The sequence below is a fragment of the Manis javanica genome, chromosome 11, assembly GCF_040802235.1.
Source record: "Manis javanica isolate MJ-LG chromosome 11, MJ_LKY, whole genome shotgun sequence".
NCBI lineage: Eukaryota > Metazoa > Chordata > Mammalia > Pholidota > Manidae > Manis > Manis javanica.
Genome location: NC_133166.1, coordinates 116,343,375 through 116,369,734, shown reverse-complemented (window position 1 = coordinate 116,369,734; position 26,360 = coordinate 116,343,375). Strand labels below are relative to the sequence as shown.

At 51.3% G+C, this 26,360-nt stretch overlaps 1 protein-coding gene across 5 annotated transcripts; it reads left to right on the top strand.

Moving 5' to 3' along the window:
* Positions 1 to 527: 527 nt before the first annotated feature.
* On the top strand, positions 528 to 25,777 carry CAPN1 (calpain 1). 5 transcript variants are annotated; one of them, XM_036995725.2, is made up of 22 exons: positions 528 to 664; positions 2,127 to 2,394; positions 2,554 to 2,623; positions 2,875 to 2,993; positions 4,393 to 4,526; positions 4,617 to 4,785; positions 5,616 to 5,699; positions 6,043 to 6,128; positions 6,460 to 6,534; positions 6,670 to 6,830; positions 19,349 to 19,527; positions 20,288 to 20,299; positions 21,002 to 21,213; positions 21,293 to 21,332; positions 21,892 to 21,957; positions 22,041 to 22,098; positions 22,877 to 22,941; positions 23,356 to 23,424; positions 23,584 to 23,662; positions 24,181 to 24,297; positions 24,568 to 24,626; positions 25,020 to 25,777. In XM_036995725.2, the coding sequence occupies exons 2-22, from the start codon at positions 2,128 to 2,130 to the stop codon at positions 25,044 to 25,046; spliced, it is 2,148 nt and encodes a 715-aa protein (XP_036851620.2). In that variant the 5' UTR covers positions 528 to 664; position 2,127; the 3' UTR covers positions 25,047 to 25,777. The 5 variants fall into 5 exon arrangements, with proteins under 5 accessions (XP_036851620.2, XP_036851617.2, XP_036851621.2 ...); XM_036995722.2 differs by lacking the exon at positions 528 to 664 and adding an exon at positions 739 to 872; XM_036995726.2 differs by lacking the exon at positions 528 to 664 and adding an exon at positions 1,096 to 1,291.
* The last annotated feature ends 583 nt before the right edge of the window (positions 25,778 to 26,360 follow it).

Here is a 26,360-nt window from a genome sequence, read left to right as displayed (position 1 = left end):
GGTGTCTGCTGTGCAAAGACCTACCAGAAGGGTTTAGTCAAGAAAAGGACACATAAATGCTGAATGGTGAAGAGCAAAGAGCCCAGGCGCTGGTTCCAGCTCTGAATCAGTAGAAGAGGGAGCTCAGCGAGTCACACCCTCACAGGCCTCCGCGTTCCTCATCTGTAAACTGGGAGTGAGAGTGAGGTCAGATTAGATTAGTGGCTCCTAACCTTCTTGGGGTCACGTGTCCCAGAATCCTAGGAAAGGAAAGCTATGCACTGTTCCCCCAACAAAATGCGGGTGTATGTATCTTGTAAAAGAGCAACAGCTGCTGGGCTGGGCCCACGGTCAGTGAGACGCTCTGAGCAGTCTGTGGCAGTCCCCTTCCCTGTGACATTTTGACTCTCCAACTTACTGCAGCTCCACAGGCAAATCTGCGGGTGCTGGGCGGGCCTGCCGACCTGCTCGCAGCCTCTGTCGCCCCCTCCTGGCAAAGGCGGCACACGGGCGCTCCCGGGTGGGTGGGCCCGGGGCTTGGAGGAGAGGGCAGGGAAGCCCACCTCCCCGGCTTCAAGAAACCACAGCGTGCGGGAGAAGGATGGGCTCCCACAGTTCACCTCCATCCCGTCCGCTGCGCCGCCTGCAAACCGAGGCCGAGAGGGACGACCGGCACTCACCCAAGGTCACGCAGCGAGCCGGGGCCCGGGGGCGGGCTCCCCGTTCTGCCGGAGCCTGCGCCCGGGGGCGGGGGTTGGGGCGGGGAGCGGGCCCTGCCCAGGAGCCGGGCCGCGGAGCGCGCCCCACGGGGTGGGGCTGTCGTCTGCCGAGCGTCCGGCAGAGGTCCACCCGCCCGCAGCCCGGCCGCTCCGCAGCAGCTGCCGCAGCCCGAGGTAATCTCGGCCCCGCGCTGGGAGCAGGGGAGGGCGGGCGCCAGGGGGACCGGCCCGGGGCTGCAGGGACGTCGCCGCAGCGGCCCGGGCGCCAGGGAATGCCCTCGGGGAGCGCCGCGTGGGGTGGGGCGGCCGGCCCTGCAACTCGAGCAGCTGCCCCTGGTTAAAAATACCCCTGCCCCGCCTCTGCCCTCCTCCCCTCCCCTCGGCGCCCTCCGGTTCCCGCCCCAGCCCTCCCACCCCGACAGGCGCTGGCCCCTCTCCGGGGACAGCTCTGCCTTTGACTAATTTGTCCCCTTGCGGGGTTGGCCCGGGGCTGGCGGAGGGAGGGGCGGGGAGACCCCGTGAGCAGGAGAGATAGTCGGAGAAGGTGCCGGAAGATAAGGGAGCGCAGAGAGGAAGCGGGGTCGGAGCCCGAGGTGCCGGAGGCGGCGGAGGGGCAGGGCGGCGGCGGGGCCGCGGGAGGAGGGCGGGAGGAGCGCTCTTCCTGGTTGGGCCCGGCCTTGCGCTGCTGCCAGGGAAGCCAGCCGCAGGGGCCCTAGCGACCCCCGGAACGCTCCTCTAGGTAAGGAGCTGGATGGCCCGGCTACGATCCCCCGACCCCGGGCCGTCTGAATGCCCGGGACAGGGGCGGGGGCTCGGGACGCCGCACAGGCTTGGCGCCACCCCAGCCTGCGCTCACCACCGTCTCGGGGGCTGGGCCGGGGGAAGGCGGGAGGGGAAGGGACGGAGGCCCGGCGGCCCTGAGCACCCAGCCTGTCTCAGAGGCCTGAGGAGCGAGACCCCAAATGCCTGGGGTTCTCAGCCCCCATGCCAAGGAAACGGGGCTGGTGCACAGAGGCTTGGCTAGTTTGGGGAGGGGTTTACCTGCAGGCAGAGAGGTCAGAGAGGCCTTTCCTGCGGTCTCCCACCTTCCGGGTTCCCTGGGCCATCATCTTCGGGCTCTGCCCTGCCCCACCGGGCTGGCTGACCACAGGACTGCAGGTGCAGAACAATAAAAGCCCGGGAAGGCGGAGGTGGTAGCAAGCATTGTGTGGGGGAAGGGAGAAGGTGGTCAGCAGGCCTGGGGGCTGGAGAGCCCCTCTTCTGGATTCTGGGAAATTAGGGAGGTGGCAGAAAGTTCCAGGTTCTGTGAGCTGAACAGTGAGGTGGGGGAAATCCAGGTTTGGGGAGGAAGGGTGAGCAGGGGCAGGCAGGGCCCCAGTTCTAGCCCTGAAAAGGTCTGGGTTCTGAGCAGGCCTGTCTGTCCCCCAGGATGGCTGAGGAGATCATCACCCCCGTGTACTGCACTGGGGTGTCTGCACAAGTGCAGAAGCAGCGGGCCAAGGAGCTTGGCCTGGGCCGCCATGAAAATGCCATCAAGTACCTGGGCCAGGATTATGAGCAGCTACGGGCTCAGTGCTTGCAGAGTGGGGCCCTCTTCCGTGATGAGGCCTTCCCCCCAGTGCCCCAGAGCCTGGGCTACAAGGATCTAGGCCCCAACTCCTCCAAAACCTATGGCATCAAATGGAAGCGTCCCATGGTGAGAGTGACCACCCAGGGTGGGACTTGTTTTATGCCCATCGTGGGTGATGAGTGGGAACAAGACTCTAGGTCCCTAGTGGGGAGCAGGGTCTGGGGTGGCTGGGTTCCAGTTTCAGGGAGGGGTTGGCCCAGAGACAGGACTCTGGGTCTCTTGCAGGAGCTGCTCTCAAACCCCCAGTTCATCGTGGATGGAGCCACTCGCACAGACATCTGCCAGGGAGCACTGGGTAGGCCCTGGGGGGTTCTGGGGGTTCTTTTCTATAGACATTCCCCATGCATGTTCCTTCTGGCTCTGCCCCACCCCCTCTGTCCTGCAGGCCCAGGCAGGTTCTTGCTATCAGTGCTGGAGCTGGTTTGCCCAGATTCCTGGGTCTTTTCTATAAGTTGAGGGCACCCCACCCAGGGAACCCCAAGTTCTCCCCAGCGTGGGCACTTATGTATACACTGGGAGGCCTGACGTGGGTCCCTCCCATCTCAGGGGACTGTTGGCTCCTGGCTGCCATCGCCTCCCTCACTCTCAATGACAACCTCCTGCACCGAGTGGTTCCGCATGGCCAAAGTTTCCAGGATGGATATGCCGGCATCTTCCATTTCCAGGTGAGGAGTCCTGCCCCCTCCTGGGGCTGGGGGATGGGGGAGCAGGTGCTGGAGGAGGTGAGGACTGATGACCTGTGGCGTTCTGAAGTGAGGGTGCCTCAGGGCCATGCCTGCAGGGCCAGCCCTCCCTCTGGAAAGTATCTGACCTCTTGGTGCCATCTCAGGTCTGCCGTGTGTGAAACGACTGGGCAGGTATTTCCGCTGGCAACTTTCCTGGGTGGTTGTGCATATTGGGGAGAAAGCGCTTGGAAGAGTAGAAAGATCTCTGCTATATTCTGTAGGACAAATCCTTTTCCTCTCCAGGGTCTTAGTTTCCCCATCTGAAAAATAAGGAGTGTTCCTCTGGGAAAACATGTGGCATCTCCACCCAGGGCGGCAGTCTCCCCATCCACCCCAACTCCTCCTGCCAGTTGGCAGCCTCCAGCTGCTGACAGCCCTGCAGAAAAGAAAAGTTGGGGATTAAGTCTATTTAAACAAACTTTTATTGATGTTTTTGCGCAGAACTTATTTTTCAAGTCACACTGGTGAATTCTTAGCTGGTGTTGGGAGAGAGACACCCCCAGCAACCCTGGATGAGACTCTCTGTCCCTGGTGGCCCCAACCCTGCCCCAGGACCTCCTGGGTGTTGTTTCTTTCCTCCTAGTCAAGGAACCCCTTACCCTAGGCTATCCCTGCCTTGGTGCCCAAGAGATACCCTGCAGGATCCGCTTTGCCATCTACTTTGCCCAAAAGCTGCACCTGCCTTCGCTGGTCCGCAGGGTCGTGGCATCGGTGCCCTTCCCCCCCTCCTCCTTGGGCCCCCACCCCTTGCCCGTTGTTTTTCACCCCTCCGCAGCATCACACTTGGTCGCTTCTGTCCCCAGGCGCCCGACTCCTCCCAACCTGGGAAACCTGCCCCTCCTGGCATCTGAAGCGAACCGCACGAGTGATTGCGGGGGCGGGGATCCGATCAGATCGGATCCCTACTCATCCTGTAGCTGAAGGGTCTGGATGCCGCATTTTCTTTACACGTGTATCCCCAATGCCACCACACCTGCTCCACGCACACCCTGGCCTAGAATAGGGAGCGGAGAGGTAGCAGCGTGGCTGAAAAGGGGGCTGGTTCCTGGAGAGCCACTACCGAGGGCTTTCCAACCTCTCCACACCTGAGGAGGCACCTTGGTCTGTTCCCAGAATACCGGAAGTGCTGCCCTAAAAGCGATACTTTTGTGATCTTGTTGAGCTTTCCCACAAGGAAAGTATTGCTGTTACCTTTTATGGATAGGGAAACCGAAGCTCAGAGCCGCTCCCTGGTCAGCATCGCGTAGCTAGGGTACCTGATCAGGTATCTAGTAAGTGGCAGAGCTCAGGCCGGGGGGATCCCAGAGCAGGTACTCACTGTGCTCCCCCACACCCCCAGCTGTGGCAGTTTGGGGAGTGGGTGGACGTGGTCGTGGATGATCTGCTGCCCATTAAGGACGGGAAGCTGGTGTTCGTGCACTCTGCCCAAGGCAACGAGTTCTGGAGTGCCCTGCTTGAGAAGGCCTATGCCAAGTGAGTAGGGGCCCCGGGGGCAGTTCCAGGCCACCCAGGGGTGCAGGGGCCTCCTTTCCGGACCAGAGTCTGACCTGTTGATACCTGCAGGGTAAATGGCAGCTATGAGGCCCTGTCAGGGGGCAGCACATCAGAGGGCTTTGAGGACTTCACAGGCGGGGTCACCGAATGGTACGAGCTGCGCAAAGCCCCCAGTGACCTCTACCACATCATCCTCAAGGCGCTGGAGCGAGGCTCCCTGCTGGGCTGCTCCATTGATGTGAGTGCACCCAGATCGCACCCAGGAGCCCCAACCAACGACCTGAATCTCCTCCGTCCAGTGGTTCCCCTGCCCAGCTAGGCTTGGCTCCAGACCTGTCCTTCACTGCACACCATCTCTGATTCTTACCCAGCCTCACCCATCACCTCCATGCCTGGCCCCAATTCCTGTCCCCAGGACTTAAGACTTCAGCTTGTTTTCCTGGCTTTCTGCATCCTGTTCCTGTCATGTAATCCCATGCCCATCCGCCATCCAGTTCACCAGCCTCAGACTTCAGCTCTTCCCCATTCCCTGGTCCCCTCAGCCACAGCCTTGTTCATGCCCTCCACTGTTCTTGTGTCTCTGCAACTTGTCCCCACATCCCCTCATCCTTCGTCTCAGGCTCTGCCCCCAACATCACTGCCTCTGTAGCTCTAAGCCCATCCTAACCCTCTTTCCAAGTCTCAGCCGACTAGCCTGTCCTCACCGCTCTTGACCTCACTGTGACCCGCTGCACGAGGCCCTCTGAGCGCCATGTAGCTCTGGGGGCTATGCCTGGCTGTATGCATGTGCATGTGCTCATAGTTCTGGCTGGCTCAGGCCAGTTCATTGTTCATAGCTCATGGTGGCGTTGGTAGAGTACCCAGGTGGCCCACCTTCTAGGGCAGCATCTTTATATAGGGGTGGTAGAAGAGAGTGGTCAGTGTCCCTGCCCTGCCACTCCCAATAGTTGTACGTGCCTGGGGGTGTATCCAAGACCCATGAGTCAGGGCTCATCTGATTGGCGGTAGGGATGCCGACTGGGTCCCTGGAACCTGGCCCCTGACCATAGCACGTGTATCTTTCTGCAGATCTCCAGCATTCTGGACATGGAGGCCATCACCTTCAAGAAGCTGGTGAAGGGCCACGCCTACTCTGTGACTGGGGCCAAGCAGGTACTACCCCACGTGGGGGCCTTCCCTGCAGGGTGGTTCCTGCCCCCTTGGCTCTCTGACCTGTGACCAGGGCTGTGTGAGGGGCCAGCACTTCCCTTGACCTCTTGTAGCCCCTTATCTGTTAACGGGGCCTCTTATCCTGAGGTGTTTATCTTATCCTGTTCTGATTTATTGTAATTTGTGTGCATAGCTGCCTCCCTTGGCAGTAAGTTCCTGCAGGACAGGCTGTATTTCCCTTGGTATGGTGCTGGGTGCTGAGCAGGGCTTGGCGAGGGTGAGGTGGCGGGTAGAGGTGTTAAAGCACATGCCAGAAGCAGGTGCTGATGGGAACTCTGGGGAACAGGTGAACTACCAGGGCCAGATGCTGAGCCTGATCCGGATGCGGAACCCCTGGGGCGAGGTGGAGTGGACAGGAGCCTGGAGTGATGGGTAAGGGGCAGTGGACACTGGCCGGGAGGCTGTTCAGTGCTGCTGGCATTTCTGCTCAGGGTACTTACAGCCCAGAGTGGGTTCTGGAGCCAGCGGAGGGCCCACCGTGGTGTTCTTGGGCCTGGGTCGTCCTAACAAAGCTCTGGTCCCATGTGCCCATCCTGTGCACATCCTTACGGCCTGAGCTGGCCCTAGTAAGGCAGTCCCTGGGGTGGGGATCTTGGGGCTTGACTGTCTGGAGGCCTCCTGACCTGGGCCAGGGGAGAACAGGCCTGGGGCTCTGGCAGGCAGGCAATGCTGCCAGTCCCTGGCAGGGCCCTTCTCCCCACAGCTCCTCAGAGTGGAACAATGTGGACCCTTATGAGCGTGAGCAGCTTCGGGTCAAGATGGAGGATGGGGAGTTCTGGTGAGTGACCCTTCCTCAGTCCGGCCTCTCCTGGGGCCCGGCTTCCAACCCCACTACTTATCCCTAGAGCCCCGCATTCTGTTCTCCTCGATCATCTTCACCCACCGCTGCTCACCTCTGCACCTCAACCCCCAGGATGTCATTCCGAGACTTCATGCGCGAGTTCACCCGCCTGGAGATCTGCAACCTGACGCCGGACGCGCTCAAGAGCCAGCGCTTCCGCAAGTGGAACACGATGCTGTACGAGGGCACCTGGCGGCGTGGTAGCACCGCCGGTGGCTGCCGGAACTACCCAGGCAAGTGGCCGCTGTGGGGCGTGCAGGGCACCGCCGCCTGGGCCTCTGGGCTGGATGGCGTCTCACGGAGCCTCAGTTTCCCCGCTTGTCAGCTAGGAGTAGACCTCGAATGTGACCTAAAGAGCAAAATGTTGAGCGTCTGCATAAATTAGAAAGAGCGTCGCTTGAGTCACCAGTCACCACGCAGGCCTGAGCCCAGGGTGCCGCCGGAGGAGAAGGCCGTGCTCATTAGGAGACCTTCCCTCCGGGCCCTCTGACCTTCTGCCGGCCCTCCTGCCCCCTGCCTTCTCTGTCCGTGAGGGGAACTTGGCCCATGGCCGCTCATCCTTGCTTTGCTCCCCTACAGCGACCTCCTCCCCCCCCACACCCCCGTCCTCAGCCTGCCGAGCTGTCTGCTGCTGAGCTAGCCCTCCTGAGCACTGCCTTCAGCTCCCGCGCGTCTGCCCTCCCTACCAGGGTGAGGCGTCCTTTTCATCTTATCCCTGCAAATACTCCCAGCTTCCCGGCTCCTGGCCCCCGCTGCTCCTCTCAGTTGGCACTACCATAATCCTAGTTGAGCCCTCCCACCGACTCCAGAACCATCAGGTATGGCTGGGGAGAAATCGTACAACTGGGCCTTTCCCTGTAAGTCACAGCCCTAAACCTCATATGACCACTTTCCATGGTCCCCAGCAATTTTCTACTAGTTAGTAAGTTCCCACCCACCCCTCAGACCTCCCCCTGCTCTTGCTCATGTGCGGCCTTGCACTGCATGAAGGACAGCCCGCGTCACGCAGGACCCCTCTCCTGTTGTCCCCCCACCCCCCCAATTCCCCAGCCTGTCTGGGCCTGTGCTTTGCTGCCTGGGACAGTGGCAGAACCACCCCTGTGCATGTGGACCACCCCCACCTCTGCTCTGATCCCCTTCTCCCCCTCCTCTGAAAGCCTTTGGCCTTGTCACCATCACCTCCCCCTCCTGGGTCATTAAGGAGACCCCTGTCTCAAAGCAAGCCTCTCTTGACCCCACCCATTTCACTGCTCCTCTTGGAAGCAGCACTTCTCAGGGATTGCCACACCCCCTCTTTTCCTTTCTCACTCCCAGTTCAACTGTTAACCCTTGCCGGTCCAGCCTCCGTCCTCAGCGTGCTGCTGCAACCGCTCTCTTGCAGGTCACCCACAGTGTTGGCTTCCCCAGACCCGCCACTGCTGTGTTCTCGTGTCCTGCAGCCCCCAGGTTCTTGTCACGGCTCACGGTCCTCCGTTTTGAATCATCTTCTTCCTTGTGGGGTCCCACTGTAGTTTTTCCCCAAACAGATAACCACTGTTCCCTGTACTGTTTATTGCGAAATCTTCCCTGGATGCCTGGCCGCGCCAGCCCCAGCATGAAGTTCACGGATCTGTGTGGGTCTGTTTCTGGGCTTGCCGTTCTGCCCCTTGCTCTGTCCGTCTGCTCACTGATTCACTTGCCCTCAGTTTCTAAGCCGTGCTTTTGGGCAGGGTGAATTCCTTCCTCAGGGATCTCGTAGCTATTTTTGCTCCTTTTTCCTTCATGTGAATTTTCGAATCAGCTTTACCAGGTCCAGCAAAAAAACATTCGGATTTTAATTTGGAATTGCATGGATCTGTAGACCAATTTAGGGAGAATGTACATGTTTACTGCTTTTAGTCTTCTTATCTGAGAATGTCATATATAGGGCGATAAAATTTTTTAATTTTTTCAAAAAGGTCTTACACATCTTTTTTTGAGATTTATTCCTAGTTACTCTGTCACCTTGGTGCTATTGTAAATGGCATCTCTTTTTAAATTACATCTCCCAAGTAAGAGTTGCTGATACAGTAACATGCAGGTGGCCTTTTACATTTATTTTGTACCAGCAAACTTGTTAAACTGTAATTATACTGATTTACCTTTACATTCTTTTTAACTGATGGCTCACTGGCAGTATAGCACCTGCAAATGATAATAAATTTGTGTCTTTTTTTCCAGTTCTCATGTTTTCTTGTTTAATCTGGTCAGGACTGTAGGGTGTTGAATAGGAGTGATTTTGTTCTGGGCTTAGCCCTCTTAAAGGAAAAGTTTTCACTATTAAATGTTTTTTGTAGTTAACACTAAAAACTTCCCTATTCGAGTATTTTTATAGATGCCTTTTATCAGATGAATGAAGTTTCATGCTATTAAATACGTAAAGTTGTATTTATTATTGTAATAATGCTCTTTTTTCTCCTATCTGTTAAAGTGGTAAATTGTTAATCACCTTTTTAATATTGAATCAACCTTACATTCCTGAGATAAAAACATCAGTCGTGATGTGACATCTTTTATTGCCACAGTTGTACATCCAAGTTCATGAGTGAGATTTCCCTGTAATCCTCCTTTTTCGTACTGACCTTGTTTAGTTCTGGTATCAGTGTGAATCTGTCTTGTAAAGTGAATTAGGAAGCGTTCCTCTCTTCTTCTGTTTTCTGGAAGAGCATAAGGCGGGGATGATGTGTTGCTCAAGTGTTTGCTAGGCCTGGTCTGTAAAACTCATCCTTGTTACTTTCTTTGTGTGAAAGTTAATTTTTTGATACTGAGTGTCTTTCATGGTTGTAGGGTTATTCAGGTCTCTACTTCTTCAGCCTGTTTTGATGAGCTGTATTTTCTAGGAGTTTATCCTTTGCATCTGTTTTCAAATTATTAGTGTCAAGTTATCCTTAATATATTCTGTGACCTCATCTATAATGATGTCCTCTCTTTTATTCATAATGGTGTTTATCTGGACTCCCTTTTGTCTTTATTAATTCTGTCAATATTAGTCTTTACAAAGAAATGACTTTTGACTTTGGTGATCCTTTGTACAGTGTTTTTTTCATATCCTTAATCTTTGCTGTCCTGTTATCTCATTCCTCTGTTCCTTTGAATTCATTTTTAGACTTATTTTATGACTTCTTAAATTAGATGCTGATTTCATTAATTTGGGTTATTTTTTTTTCTCTGTAAGCACCTATCATGATAAATTTTATTGAGCTACACATAATGTTTTTGATTCACAATGTTCTTAAGAATCATGATATAATTCACATACCATAAAATTTATACTTTTAATGGGTGCAATTCAGTGGTTTTTAGTATATTCACAGTGTTGTGCAATAATCACCATTGTCTAATTCCAGAATAGTCTCACTACCTCCAAAAGAAACTGTCTCCATCAGTCGTTACTACCTGTCCCTGCCCCCAAACCTCTACTCTAAATTTTCATCTCTATAGATTTGCCTATTCTGGGTATTTCATATAAATGAAATCATAAAATATGTGGCCTTTTGTTCATGACTTCTTTCCCTTAGCATTACATTTTCAGAGTTCATCCATTTTGTAGCATATGTTAGTACTTCGTTTGATTTTTTTGGCTGAATAGTATTCTGTAGTATGTATGGATATACCACATTCAGCAGTTAATGGACAGTTAGACCTTCCAGGTTTTGGCTGTTATGAGTTATGCTGCTGTGAATATTCACTTACGTGTGTTTGTGTTAGCATATGTTCTCTTGGGTCTGTGAGTAGGAGTGAAATTGTGGGTCGTGTGGTAACTCCATGTTTAATTTTTTTAGGAACTGCCAACTTTTCCTAAGTGACAGCATCATTTTACATTCCCACTAGCAATGTATAAGTGTTCCAGTTTCTCCACATCCCCAGCAACACTTGTTATTGTCTATGTTTTTTAGGGTATCATTAATCTACAATTACATGAGGAACATTATGTTTACTAGGCTCCCCCTTTCACCAAGTCCCCTCCACAAACCCCATTACAGTCACTGTCCACCAGCTTAGTAGGATACTGTAGAGTCACTACTTGTCTTCTCTGTGTTGCACAGCCCTCCCCATGCCCCCTCCCCGCAGATTATACGTGCTAATCATCAGGCCCCCTTTCTTTTTTACCCCCCTTATCCCTCCCTTCCCACCCACCCTCCCCAGTCCCTTTCCCTTTGTTAACTGTTAGTCCATTTTTTTTTTAATTTTATTGTTGAGATTTTAAATTGACATAACATTATTACTGTCCAGTGCACAATTTAATGATTTGATATTTGTTTGCATTGCGAAAGGATCATCACAGGAAGTCTAGTTATTGCATGTCACCATAGTTACAAACATATTTTATTCTTGGGATGAGGGCTTTTATTGTTTGTGTATTTTTTTTAATTTTGGTATCATTAATCTACAATTACATGAAGAACATTATGTTTACTTGGCTCCCCCCTTCACCAAGTCCCCCCCACATGCCCCTTCACAGTCACTGTCCATCTGCGTAGTAAGATGCTGTAAAATTACTAGTCTTCTCTGTGCTGCACAGCGCTTCCGGTACCCCCCACGCACTATACATGCTAATCGTAATGCCCTCTTTCTTTTTCCCCGCCCTTATCCCTCCCTTCCCACCCCTACTCCCCAGTCCCTTTCCCTTTGGTAACTGTTAGTCCATTCTTGGGTTCTGTGATTCTGCTGCTGTTTTGTTCCTTCAGTTTTTTCTGTTCTTATACTCCACAGATGAGTGAAATCATTTGGTACTTGTCTTCTTCCGCCTGGCTTATTTCATTGAGCGTAATACCCTCTAGCTCCATCCATGTTGTTGCAAATGGTAGGATTTGTTTTCTTCTTATGGCTGAATAATATTCCATTGTGTATATGTACCACATCTCCTTTATCCATTCATCTACTGATGGACACTTAGGTTGCTTCCATTTCTTGGCTATTGTAAATAGTGCTGCAATAAACATAGGGGTGCATCTGTCTTTTTCAAACTGGGCTGCTGTATTCTTAGGGTCAATTCCTAGAAGTGGAATTCCTGGGTCAAACAGTATTATTGTCTATATTTTTTTATTGCAGTCATCCTAGGCAGCATAAAGTGGTATCATTGAAATTTTGATTTGCATTTCCCTAATAGCCAATGATCTTTTTGTATATTTATTGTCCATTTGCATATCTTTTTTTGAATTTCTATTCAAATAGTTTGACCCCTTTTATTTTATTTTTCTGATTCCTTTTTTTAATTAAGGTTTTATTGGTAATACACTCTTATGAAGGTTTCACACAAAAAAACAATGTGGTTACTACATTCACCCATATTATTGTGTCCCCCCCATACCCCATTGCAGTCACTGTCCATCAGTGTAGTAAGATGCCACAGAGTCACCATTTGCCTTCTCTGTGCTACACTGCCTTCCCCATGATCCCCCCCACACCATGTGTACTAATCATAATACCCCTCAGTCCCCTTCTCCCTTCCTCCCCACCCGCCCTCCCCCACCCCTCCCTTTGGTAACCACTAGGCCCTTCTTGGAGTCTGTGAGTCTGCTGCTGTTTTGTTCCTTCAGTTTTGCTTTGTTGTTATGCTCCACAAATGAGGGAAATCATTTGGTACTTGTCTTTCTCTGCCTGGCTTATTTCACTGAGCATAATATCCTCCAGCTCTTTGTTGTTGCAAATAGTAGGATTTGTTTCTTTCTTATGGCTGAATAGTATTCCATTGTATATATGTACAACCTCTTTATCCATTCATCTACTGATGAACACTTAGGTTGCTTCCATATCTTGGCTATTGTAAATAGTGCTGCGATAAACATAGGGGTGCATATGTAGTTTGACCCCTTTTAGATGAGGTTGTTTATATTGTTGAGCTATAACTCTTCTTTATATATATGATCCCTTTATGAGATAGATGATTTGCATATATTAACTCCCATTCTGTGGGTTGTCTTCATTTTCTTGATAGGGTCCTTTGAAGCACAGAAGTTTTTAATTGTAATGATATCAATTTTCTTTCTCTTTTGTTGCTCATGCTTTTGGTGTCATATCTGAGAATCCATTGCCAAATCCAAGGTCAGGAAGACTTATTCCTTTGTTTTTTTTCTGAACATGTTATAATTTTAGTTGTTATTTTTAGGTCGTTGATCCATTTTGAGTTAATTTTTGTATCTGGTGTGAGGTATGTACCTAACTTAATTCATTTGTGTGTGGAAATCCAGTTTCCCCACCATCATCTGTTGAAAAGACTATTCTTCCCTCATTGAATGGTCTTGCCACCCATGGCAAAAATAATTGGCCATTGATGTATGGGTTTATTTTTAGACTCAGTTCTATTCTTTTACTCTATGCATCTATTATGACATTTCCAACTGTTTTTGATTATTGTAGCTTTTTAGTAAATTTTGAAACTGGGAAGTGTAAATCTTCCAACTTTGTTCTTTTTTAAAATTGTTTTGGCTTCTGAGCTTCTTACAATTCCATATGAATTTGAGGGTCTGCATTTTCACTACTGTGAAAAAGGCTGTTGGAATTTTGATGACGATTGCATTTAATCTGCAGATCACTTTGGGTAGTAGTGACATCTTAATAAATGAAGCCTTCTGATCCATGAACATAGGATATCTTTTAATTTTTTTGTTGTTAAGTCTTTAATTTCTTCCAATATTTTGTAGTTTTCAGTGTATAAGTCTTTCAACTTTCCAGCTAAATTTATATGTAGATATTTTATCCTTTTGGATGTTATTGTAAAGGAATTATTTTCTCCATTTCCTGTGTTCTTCACTGCTAGTGTATAGTAAACACAACTGATTTTTGTGTTTTGATCTGTAACCTGCAGCAATACTAAATTTTTTGGTAACTCTACTTTCTTGTGGATTTCTCAAGTTTTTCTATATACCGGATCATGTCACTTGTAAATAGAGATAGTTTTCTTCTTCTTTCTAATTTGAATACCTCTTATTTCTTTCCTTGACTAATGGCTCTCACTAGAACTCCCTGTACAATCTTGTATAGCAGTGGTGTAAATGGGCATCTGGTTGCTGATCTTTTCAGCCTTTGACCACTGAGCATGATATTAGCTGTGGGTTTTCCATAAATACCCTTTATCTTATTGAGGAAGTTCCTCTTTATTCCTAATTTTCTGAGTGTTTTCAACATGAACGTGTGTTGGGTTTTGTCAGATACCTTTTTTTCATCTATTGAGATGATCATGTGTTTTTTTCCTTTTCTATTAACGTGGTGTATAACATTAATTTTTCTTATATTGAAGTATTTTTGCATTCCTGGGATAAATGCTATTTCATGGTGTATGATCCTTATATACTGTTGGGTTTAGTTTGCTAGAATATTGTTGAGGGTTTTTACATAAATATTCATAACTGATACTGGTCTGTAATTTTTTTTGGCAAGGTGAGGGTGGATCAGACCATTTTGTTGAGGGGCTGTGGGGGCTTGTTCGAGGGCTGGAAGAATGATGAGCTCTGGCATCCTTGGTCGGTCAGGATCTTCCCGGCTTCACAGTTGCCAAACACTATAGTTTTGTTTTGTTGTGATGTCTTTGTCTGGCTTTGGTATCAAGGTAATGCTGGCCTCATAGAATGAGTTAGTTTTATCAAAAAGAAATGATAAATGTAAATGGGAAGCCACACAGAATGGTAATTAAAACACTCTACGTATGTTAGATCTCAAGTCAGTAACCTATTCTTCCTTCTTAATAAAGTAGTAAAAGGGCAAACTAAACCCAAAGCAAGCAGAAGAAAGGAAATAATAAAAATTTAAGTCCAAATAAGTGAAGTAGAGAAACAGTAGAGAGAAGTCAATTAAACCAACAGCTGGTTCTTTGAAAAGCTCAGCAAAATTGGCAAATTTTTAGCCAAACTGAACAAGAAAAAAGAAGACTGAAATTACTAAAATCAGAAATTAAAGAGAATGTCACTACCAACCCAACAGAAATCAATGGGTTATAAGGAAGTACTCTGAACAATGACATGCAAACAAATTAGATAACCTATATGAAATGAATGGACAAATTCCAGTGAAGAAACAAAATTGACTCAAGAAAAATAGAAAATCTGAATAGACCTCTAACAATTAAGAACTTGAATCAACAATCAAACCTCTCAATTGTTTCATTGTCAGTTTCTAACTTCATTTCGTTCTGGTCAGAAAATATGATCTATATGAGATCATAGCTTTTAAATACACAGAAGCTGGTGCTCTGTAGTTCAGCATGTGGTGAGTTTTCATGAATGTTCACGTTTTCTAAAAGACTAATACATATGTTGTATACTGTATGCCAAGCACTCCTCTAAATATTTTAAATATAGGAAGTTGCTTAACTTTCACACTGACCCTGTGAAATAGGTACTATTATTATACCTATTTTACAGTAAGTAAAGGCAAAGAGAGATTAAGCAATTTGCTAAATTCACTAACCTAGTAAGTGGCAGAATTGGTATTTGAACCCAGGGATTGCAGTCCTGGAGTCTGTTCTCTTGACCAGTACACTGTTCTCTGAGTGTTAAGGGGAATGTTCAATAATTATCCATTATCTCGAACTTACTGTTTTGTCTGCATAGTCTATCAGTTACTGGAAGAGGGATCATAAAATCTCACTCTATCCTGGTACCTTTGCCATTTTCTCTTTTTATTGCTATCAATTACATTTTTTGGATATTCTAAGCTATGATATAAGGTACATTGTTTATTTTTAATTAAAAAATTTTTTTATTAAGGTATGATTGATATACACTTTTATGAAGGTTTCACATGAAAAAACAATGTGGTTACCACATTTACCCATATTATCAAGTCCCCACCCACACCCCAAGGCAGTCACTGTCCATCAGTGCAGCGAGATGCCACAGATCCACTGTGTGCCTTCTCTGTGCCACACTGTTCTCCCCGTGATTCCCCCACACCATGGGGAACTGAACATAATACGCCTCAGTCCCCTTCTCCCTCCCTCCCCACCCCTCCCCTTTGGTAACCACTAGTTCGTTCTTGGAGTCCCTGAGTCTGCTGCCATTTTGTTCCTTCAGTTTTGCTTCATTGTTATACTCCACAAATGAGGGAAATCATTTGGTACTTGTCTTTCTCCACCTGGCTTATTTCACTGAGCATAATGTCCTCCAGCTCCATCCATGTTGTTGCAAATGGTAGGATTTGTTCCTTTCTTATGGCTGAATAATATTCCATTGTGTATATGTACCACCTCTTCTTTATCCATTCATCTACTGATGGACACTTAGGTCGCTTCCATGTCTTGGCTATTGTAAAAAGGGCTGCAATAAACATAGGGGTGCTTATGTCTTTTTGAATCTGAGAAGTTGTATTCTTTGGGTAAATTCCAAGGAGTGGGATTCCTGGGTCAAATGGTATTTCTATTGAGGTGCATCGAGTTTAGAATTGTTATAAGTTCCTAGTGAATCAAACCTTTTATTCATTATTTAGTGACCACCTTCATGTCTAATAATTCTTTTTACTTTCAAGTCTTCCAGTTGATGTTACTTTAGCTAATTCCATTTTTCTCTTGGTCAGCATTTTTGGTGGTATGTCTTTGATGTGTGATCTTTCTGCACCTCAATGTTTTAGTTGTTATCTCTTGTAAACAGCATATAGCTGGCTTTTTAATAATTCCGTTTGAAAAATTTTGTCCATTAAACTGGAAAGTTTAATCCATTCACACTCACAGTGTTTTCTGTATATTTCTATTTATTTCAGCATACTTACCATGCATTTCTGGTTGACCCCTTGGTTCTGCCTTATTTTGGATTTTTTTTTTCTTTTTCCTCTACTCGTTTGTTTCCTCTATGAGCTTGGAAGACATAAGATCTTGTTTACTAAATCCTAAAGTCAGTTGGTCAGTGCCTTTACCCTCTTCTTGACCAATGCAAAGACCTTAGGATATTTAACATAGATCACCACCTGATCCCTATATTTAATATGCTGTTTCTAGCTAGTATTTTAATTCTAAACAGTTTTCTTCCTGCCATAAATTAAATATCACCATTGTCATTATTTGCTATAGCCTGTGTTTATTTGGATTATCCATGTAAGAGCAGCATTTTTCTCCTCATTCTCACACCTTTCATCTGAGATAATTTTATATCTGCCTGAAATATATCCTTTTGTATTTCTTTAGTGAGGATCTTTTGGTGATAAACTTTCTCAGTATTTGTGTAAAATGCCTTCATAGTGTGCTCATTCTTGACAATGCTCTGCATGTGGAATTCTGGATTGACATCACTTTTAGTCTCTTAAAGATACTGTTACTCTTTATTCTGCATCTGTTGTTGCCGTGGGAGTCAGGAGTCTGTCATGCCTCTGAGATGGTTTGTCTTCTGTTTTGAGATTGTTTTTCTTTGATCATCTACAGTATCACTGTGTGCTGGAGTGAGATTTCTTTTTTATTTTTTTGCTTTGGATTTGTTGGGCTTCCTGGGTCTGAAGATTGATGTCTTTCAACCATTCTAGAAAATTCTTAGCCATGATCTTTTAGAATATCACATCCTTCCCACACTCTCTGTTTTCTCTTCTTAGAATTCAAATCAAATGTAACTTGGACCTCCTCAATGAATCCTCAGTATCTCCTAACAGCTCTTAAATTTTCCATCTTTAAATCACCCTGGATTGCACCCTGGGCCTTTCTTCAGATCCTTTCTAAAGTCACTAATTTCCTTTTTTGCTGTGTCATCTTTGCTGTTGGTCATTCCTTCCAACAAGTGCTTAATTTCAATTAAAAGTTTTATTTCTAGAAGTTTTCATGGCACGTGTTCAAATCTGTTCATTCTTGCTCGTGTTTTCCAGCTCTCATTTATTTCTTTTAAGTATAATAAGCCTAGTCTTACAGTCTATGCCTGATCATTTCCATATCTGAAGTCATGGTAGGTCGGTTTTTTTTGTCTGTTGCAACTGCTGGTTCTCAGTCATTATAACCTGTTCCCTTGTGAGATGTTTTTTTACTCATTCTAGAGGAAAGTTCATCTGTGACATTCTCTGAGCACTTGGATGCAGTTACATTCCTCTAGAGTATTTCATCTGGTCACCTGGAATTCTAGTGACCCAGGTCTTTTTAAAAAATAAATTCTCTCCTTAGGGTTTCCTTGACCTCACAGGCAGCATAAATTAAAACTGCAAACTCACATGAAGGCTTGTGGTTATAAATTCTCCGGAAGACTTTTTTTTTCCTCTTCCTCTCCACGGGGTTTATTTTTCTTTCACACTTACACCACTGGCATTCTTCATCAGAGTCCTGGTCTTATTGCAGGAATCTCCTATGGGACTTTATTTTCTGACCCTGTGGTCAGGGGCTCAGGGTCTCCAGGAGTTGACAGAAATCCTTTCTCATTATTTAATGGAGCTCCTAGTTTTCACTTTTTTAAGCAGCTTTATTAAGATATAATAGTAACATACTATACAGTGCACCCATTTAAAGTGTTCAATTCAGTGTGGTTTTGAGTAAATTTGCAGAGCTGTGCATCCATTACCATATCAATTTTAGAACATTTTTATTACCCCAAAAAGCAACTCTGTACCCCACCTGTCATTCCCAAACCCCTCCTTCTCACTCCCAGGTAACCATTAATCCACTTTCTGTCTCTGGATTTGCCCATTCATATGTTTGTCCGTGTTCGTAGCATGTATCGCTACTCCATTCTTTTGTATTGCTGAGTAATATATTCCATTGTTTGGTTTTATCATGTTTTATTTATCCATTCATCAGATGATGGACAGTTGGGGTGTTCCTACCATTTTACAAGATATAAGATATTATAAATGCTATGACGAACATTCATGTGCATGTTTTTGTGTAGATGTATGTCGTCATATATCTTGGACATATACCTAGGAGAGTTGCTGCAGAACCATATGGCAATTCTGCATTTAACCTTTGTGGAACTGCTGGACTGTTTTCAAAAGTGACTGCACCATTTTACATTCCCAGCAGCAGTGTGTGAGGTTCTGATTCTTGCACATCTTTGCTAATACTTGCTATTGTCTACTTTTTTGATTAATGTCAATTTTGTATGTGGGGTGGAGGGGACGCTGTAGTTTATCAGTTTTGCCTATTCTATCCAGCACTTGGTTGTTTCAGTCAAGGGATTGGTTAGGCAGCTGAATCACCAAACTGCCAGAAATGCAAGTCCCATCACCTTTGCAGCTCTGTCGTCTACCAGACCCTGCTTTCTCTTGCTCTCTTCTAAGTCATTGTGTGCCCAGCAGCTCCACCCACCTTTTAAAATCCTAGTCCAGCCATGCTCCCTGCACCCCCACCAGGTGCAATCCTGGTTTGCTCTTGGATTCCGTCCCCTCTCCTCAGCACCAGCCTGGCTCTTGCCAACCTCAGCCACCTCTCTGGATCCCCTGAGTTCGCCAGAGCCCAGATCCTCATCAGACCCTGGCTGCTGCCACCCACCCCCTTCTATGTGTGGGGCTCGTGGTTCCCCCTCTCCCTGGCTCCTGCTTCCCAGTGTCTGCCCAGGGCCTCCCCTTCATGTCTCAGCTCAAATGTCACCTCCTCCAAGGTGCCTTTCCTGTCCAAATCCGAATTATTCTTCGTAATTGTTCAGTTAGTTAACCTGACTTGCTTATACTTTGCCTCCCCTTCTGGAATGTGGGCCTATAGGGGAAAGGGACTGTTTGTCACACTGCACACAGTGGACACTTAGTATTTGTTACGTGGAGGAGGGACAGACCGGGGCCGAGGGGGGAGGGCTTCCTTGCTTCCTCCTCTGATGTCCACCTTCCCCAAATCCTGCAGCCACCTTCTGGGTGAACCCCCAGTTCAAGATCCGGCTGGAGGAAACGGATGATATGGACGACGAGTACGGGGGTCGCGAGTCAGGCTGCAGCTTCGTGCTTGCCCTCATGCAGAAGCACCGCCGCCGCGAGCGCCGCTTCGGCCGCGACATGGAGACCATCGGCTTCGCGGTCTACGAGGTGAGCGGGTGGGTCCCACGGCGCCGGCCCAGCACCGGCCCAGTACCGGCGAGCTCCGCCAGGGGGCGCCAGAGGACTCCACCGCCGCTGGGAGCGGCCCCGAGCCCCGGGGCCCTAGACAGCCGGCGGGGGCCCTGCAGAAACCCTCTCCCAGGCTTGGAGGGCAGGGCCTAAAATCCATCCCCCGAGGCAGACGGAGTGGTAGGAGGAGGCTTGGCCAGGAGAGGGAAGGTTCTGGCGTTCTTCCCCATCCCCGGGGCTGGAAGGCTCTTGGGCAGGAGCATCTGGCTTCTTTGACACCTGAGAGGCAGCCTCTGGGGAACATACTGACTCAGCTTCAGAAAGAAGTGGGCAGGTGGGCTACCTAGACGAGAAGCGAGCCCCCTGTGTGGGAAGTGTATAAGCAGTGCCCAAGACAGAGGCTTCTGGACCTCCGTGGTGGAGATACAGGACAGCCACAGCTTCCCTCTGGGCCCAGAGCCCCTGGCAGCAGCCTGGTGTGCACTTCTGATGTCCCTGGGCTGCAGGGCATTGCAGTTGGTCACCCTGGAGGCAGTTGCAGAGGCTCTGATTCAGAGTGGCGGCCCAGGGCATTCCAGGGATGAAGAGGACCCTGCTTGGGCCCCTATCCTGCACTTGTGTATGTGAAGGCAGGTCTGGGTCACCAGTGGCCGCAGGCTCAGTGCCCCTGCTCAGCATGCACGGCAGCCCCACCCCTGGGCCAGGCACAAATGACTAACTTCCCCCGTCTCTCTGGCAGGTCCCTCCAGAGGTAGGTGTGGCATCCGACTCACCTGGATTCACACTGCCCTGAACACACCTGGCCCACGGTACCCAGAGGGGAGCAGGACGGAGGCAGCCCACACACAGAGCCAGGAAGTCACCTCTTTCTACTGCTCACAGAGCGCTCCCCACCCTGCCCACTGTTTGGGGGCAGAGCAAAAATTGCTCTCCTGGGGGTCAGGGCAGGTAGTAAGGGAGGGAGCTGCGTCTGCACCCTGGTGCTCAGAGCCCTGCCTGACAGGTACACATGAGGCTCTTCCTGTTACTGTTCCCTGAGACCGCCCGGGGCTGGGTAAGAGCAGGCGGTGGGTGGACTGAAGCACGGGGCTTAAGCTCTAAGCCTCAGCATTGGTGTCTGTAAAACCGGCGTAAGAACACTGTCTCAGGGCTGTCACGAGCATTCAGGGAGGAGCCACACGTCAGGTGCCCTGCGGTGTCTGACATGGCGGAGGCTCCGTGTAATACTGAGGAGATGTTGTCTCAGTGGTGTCCTGGTATCTACGTTCACACCCCATGATACCTCCTCACCTCCGCCCAGTGCAGTAGGCAGGGTTGTTACCCCAGTGGAGCTGTTACCCCAGCTGTCCAGCCCCTTGGCTCGGACGTGCAGCCTGGGGTCTGGTCTCTGGGTGTCTCCTGAGGGTGGGCTGCATGGGCAGCTGCAGCCTCCGGGCTCCTTCCCTCCCGCCAGCTGGTGGGCCAGCCGGCTGTGCACCTGAAGAGGGACTTCTTCCTGGCCAACTCGTCGCGGGCGCGCTCGGAACAGTTCATCAACCTACGGGAGGTCAGCACCCGCATCTGCCTGCCGCCCGGGGAGTACGTGGTGGTGCCCTCCACCTTCGAGCCCAACAAGGAGGGCGACTTTGTGCTGCGCTTCTTCTCGGAGAAGAGCGCGGGGACCGAGTGAGTAGGAGTCCCCCACCCCCACCCCCAGGCCCCCTGCCCCCCCTGACTGGCCCCTCTTTCTCCCCACTGTCTGCAGGGAGCTGGATGACCAGGTCCAGGCCAACCTCCCTGACGAGGTGCGTGCCCTGCCCCCCACAACCACCTTTGTCCTCTCTGTCAGCTTGGGTGTGTGATGGGGACTGGGTGTCCTGGCCCCTGGGCTCAGCTGGCAGGGCCGAGGTCCTCCTGGCAGGAGCCATGGCAATAACACTAGTCCATTAGTCCTGCACTAAATAGTTTGCAAGGACTTCGTGCTAATAATGGCGTGGGGTCCCTTGGATGGGGCTCGTGGTGGTCGCCCCATTTCCTCCACAGCAACCCTGTCAGGTGCTCTCACCGTCTCCCTTCTCAGTGGAAAGCTCAAGTGCAGAGAGCTTAAGGGACTTGCCCAGGGTCGTGTAGCAAGGCTCCAGAGCCTCCCCCTTCCTCACCAAGCTGAACTGCACCCCCGTTAGGCCGCAGGAGTCTAGTGTGGGGGTGAGTGGGGACGAGATGCCGACTTTACAGATGAAAAGTGTGAGGCTCAGAGAGGTGAAGTGACATGTAGTGATGAGCGGGCTTGGCCCTCTCTCCAGCTGTGCCCACGCAGGAGCCGGGCTGGGAGCCCCTCACCTGCCCTCTCCCTTCTCTACCCAGCAAGTGCTTTCAGAAGAGGAGATTGATGAGAACTTCAAGACCCTCTTCAGGCAACTGGCAGGGGAGGTAGGCCGGGGCGTGGGGGAGGGGCCCTGGGGCGCCGAGGGGCTGCCTTTCTGGGGTGGGTGCCATGCTGCCTCTTCCCCCAGGACATGGAGATCAGCGTCAAGGAGCTGCAGACCATCCTCAACAGGATCATCCGCAAACGTAAGTGTCGCAGCGCCTGCCCTGTCCCTGGGGCCCGCCCCCCATTTCCTCCAACCTCTAGAATCTAGGCTTTGGCTTCCTTCCACCTGGAGCTGAACCTGATCTCTTGGTCTTGGGGGGTGGGGGGGCCCTCCACTGCCTTCCTGAGCCCTACTCAGCTCTGTTTTCTTCCCAAACTCCAATCACTGTTTTGCTCCACCCGTTCTCCATGCCCGAGAGCTGTGCTCTGCTGTCGTTGGAAGCTTAGCTGGCTGACAGCACCTTAGTGCCAAGAAACAGAACCCCCCTTCCTCCCAGAAGATGTGCCCCGAGGCCAGGCTGTGTGGCTTGGGAGCAGAGCATGGCTGGCTTCACTCCTGCTATGCACACCCAAAGACAGCCACCCCCAGTCTGCCCTTTGCCCCTCCCTCTGACCCCTGACCCTCAGCCCAGACACCTTTCCTATTCTCATCCTTCTGGACCTACAGCAGGCCCACCCCTGATGGTCCCCCAGCTTCACGTTTCCATTGTGTTTGTTTCTCCTTGTTTTGTGCTCCTTTCATTTTACTCTGGTCTAGGCATGGTGGTGACATGCTGTGGGGACACCCAGCTTGACTGCTAGTGCTTTAAACTGTTTTTCCTGATGATAAAAACAATCTTACACACCTACTCTGCTCTATTTTACACCCTAGGGGACAGGAATGGTGCCTCCTGGGTCTCTGTTCCACCCAGTATTCCCAGCATGGGGCAGGCCCAGGAAGCTCAGTGGTCAAGGTGTTGGAACTGGTTTTTCTTGCAGACAAAGACCTGAGGACCAATGGCTTCAGCCTGGAGTCCTGCCGCAGCATGGTGAACCTCATGGACGTATCCTCTGCCTTCATCTCCTGAGTGGTGCTTTGGGTTAGGGGTTGTAGGCGTGGGAAGGGTGCTGAGTGACCTGTCCAAGGAGCAGTGCAGAGAAAGGGACATCTCTGTGGCATGTGGGTGAACCAGGTCCTTCCTAGACATCTTTTGCTGAAGGGGAGGGGGAGACTGAGGCACCGGCCTTGTGCCGAGTGGGAGATGGAGAGTGACCCCAAGGCTGTCGCTCCTTTTGCATCCTTCCCTTGAGCAGAGGGCGAGGAGGGCTGGGCTGCAGGCGGGCTGCGCACAGGCTCTGGCCACATCTCCCCTTATTTTGCCCTCTCTGTGGCCATCTCCCCTCCTCCCCAGTTGCTCACTTTCTGCCCCTGCCTGGTTTAAGCTGTGGAGTTTTCTTCTTAACCGGTGGCTGCCCAGCGGGACGGCAACGGGAAGCTGGGCCTGGTGGAGTTCAACATCCTGTGGAACCGTATCCGGAATTACCTGGTAGGTGGTCCCTGCAGGCAGCATCCCCCCTCCTCTGTACTCCAAAGCCCACGTATCCCAGCAGCTGACCCGCCTTTCAGGCCTCTCCCTGCCACCCCTGGGGCGGGCTGGGAGGGCTGGATGCCCCGGCCGGCCCTCACCCTCTGCTTCCTACCCCAGTCCATCTTCCGGAAGTTTGACCTGGACAAGTCGGGCAGCATGAGTGCCTACGAAATGCGAATGGCCATCGAGTCTTCAGGTGAGGCCTGAGGGCTGCGGCGCCTGTGGAGCCCCAGACAGACGGCCTGCCTGCCGGGGCAGCGGCCCACTCCACTGGCCCTAGACCCTGGCTGATGACGGAGGCAGTGCAGCCGCAGCTCCTGCCTTTCCCCCGTGGTCACTGAGCTAAGGCTTTATCAGCGGTTCCTTTTGTCCTCACTGCCTAATGAGGACATTATCTCTGTTGTGCGGAGAAAAGCGGGGCTCTGAGAGGGAAGGTGACCAGCCCCAGGCTCCCCAGCCAGGGAGGTGTGGGCCTGGCTCCTGAGCCTCCCCTGAGAAAGGTCCAGGGCCACCCTCACAGCCCTCGTCGGGATGAGGGCAGTCAGAAGAACCGAAACCCACCCCTGGGCCCTTGCTGGCCAGGCCGACTCCCGGGAAGGAGGTCCTGGCCCCGCACAGGGGGTGGTCATGCCCCTGAGCTGCTGGGCTCGGCCACTGCCCTGTCCCCTTGGGCCGGGCTGCAGTCCCCGGCCCTCAAACCCTCTCCTGGGCCAGGCTTCAAGCTCAACAAGAAGCTGTACGAGCTCATTATCACCCGTTACTCGGAGCCTGACCTGGCTGTGGACTTTGACAACTTTGTGTGCTGCCTCGTGCGGCTGGAGACCATGTTCCGTGAGTGTCACCGTCGGCTCCACCCTCCCGTTCTGTCCCAAACTCATCCCCCAGGGGCTGGCCGTGCCATGGTGCGTGCCAGAGAGGCAGGCTCTGCATTTGGGCACCTGAAGGCTGGGTGCCAGGAGGTGGGGGCTCTGGAGGGGTCTTGGGCAGCAGGAAGAGCTTGGGGGGGCTGTGTGAGGGGGGTTGGGGTAGGTAGCAGAGCTGTTCCTGCATGAACATCCTACTATGTTCTCTGCTCTACGTCATCTTTCCTTGGACACACAGGGTTTTTCAAAACTCTGGACACAGATCTGGATGGAGTCGTGACCTTTGACTTGTTTAAGGTGGGAGCCTCCCTCGGTCGGGGCTGGGCAGGGCGCTTGGGTGCCATGGTGTTGTCTTACCTCCCTGGGGCAGGAGCCTGTTGGCCTCAGAACCGGCTCTAAATTCTGGGCCACCTGAGACCTGGAAGGGCTGGGTTGGGGTGTCTGGGTTCTGGGAAGGGAGCTGGAGGGAGGCCCAGGCCCCTGGAGGTGTCTGCAGGCGTCAGCGCCTGGTCTCCCAGGAGGACAGGAGATAAGAAAGTGGCCCCTGCCAGGACCTTCTCCCACCTGCCCTCAAAGGGGGTGCAGAGGTGGCCCTCCTGAGCCGCGGGGCTGGGAGGCTGCCCCTGCTGACCTCTCGGTGTTTCCCCTACCCCTGGCTGACTCCGGCCCGCTCTCCTCTCCACCTGGCAGTGGTTACAGCTGACCATGTTTGCGTGAGGTGGGCTCAGGTCCCCCTGCTACGTTCCTCTCCCTCGTCATCTGCCAAGCACGTCTTCCTGCCACCCCACACCAGGCCACACCAACTGCAAGTGCCTTCCTGGGAGCAGGAGGCTGCCTCTCGTCTCCTGCCGCCTCGTCTCCCAGCTGCCATGGTTCATCTGCTCTGGGCAGAGCCATGTGGCCCTCCCTGCCTTCACAGGCCACGGGCTCAGATGGCCTCTCCCAGCCCCTCCTGTTGCCAAACCAGGAAGGCAGCTTCTGCTTGTTCCTGCCTCAGGATGGGGCTCCAGTGGGAGCTGACCGCCTGGGCCTTCCAGCATCCTGTGTGTCCTCTCCCCTCACTCCAGATCCCACCCAGCTGGCCCGCCCACCTGGCCTCACCTGTAGACTAAACCGTAACCACTAACTCTGCACCGGCTGCTGCTGACGTGCAGAGCCCTCTCCCAGCCGGGGCCTCCCCCTGGGGCTGGGACTCCTGTTCCTTCCCGTGCAGATGCCAGTGCCCCCACTCTTGCCCCCAGCCCCGCACCGTCTGCCACCAGGAGCCACCTGGCCTGGGGTGGTCAGGTATTCCCTCCCTCCTTTTTTATATTGGTGATTTTAAAGGGGACTCTTCAGGGACTGGGTACCAGTTATGGGGGTGCCAGAGGCACCTGGGTGTGGGATAGCAGGGTCTCATGTTTCTATGCAGAGAAACCCCAAATAATAAAAGAAAATGCCCCAATGTGTCTCTGGACTGTGTGTGTGTCCAAACTGGTTGCCCGAAGTCACTGTCAAGCCTTGGCCTGTAGGATGGTTGGGGCCTCTCACCACCACCCTGCCCTCCATCTCCCACACTGCCCCAGATGCACTCCACTGCTACCCCCTCCTCCTCCAGAGTACTGGGCATCTGGGAGCTTGGGAGGATGGAGCCCTGGCTACCGGGACAGGGCCATGCCGCTGAGGTCCCACGTGGCCCTGCTGGTCCCACATGCCCTCCTCACAGCCCTGGAGGTCTGACCCCTGCCTTTCCTGCCCACTCTGGCTTCTGACGCTTGTGTTGAAATCCAAACCCCTACTTAGCACAACCTGACCCCCCAGGAAGCTCCCCAGAGCACAGAACCTCCTTCAGATCCTGCGAAGGTGGGGGTTGCCCCTGAGACCCAGACACCTGCTGCTTATGTAAGCTGCTCCAGGCCCCTCTGGGGTCCTGGCTTTTCTTACCAGAGATAAGAGTGGGTTGAGGCGGGGTTAGGGGTGAGCTTTGAACTAACAGTATCTGCAGGGCCAGGGCTGGTGGAGCCCAGGTGGGCATGGGGGCTGCCCTCAGCT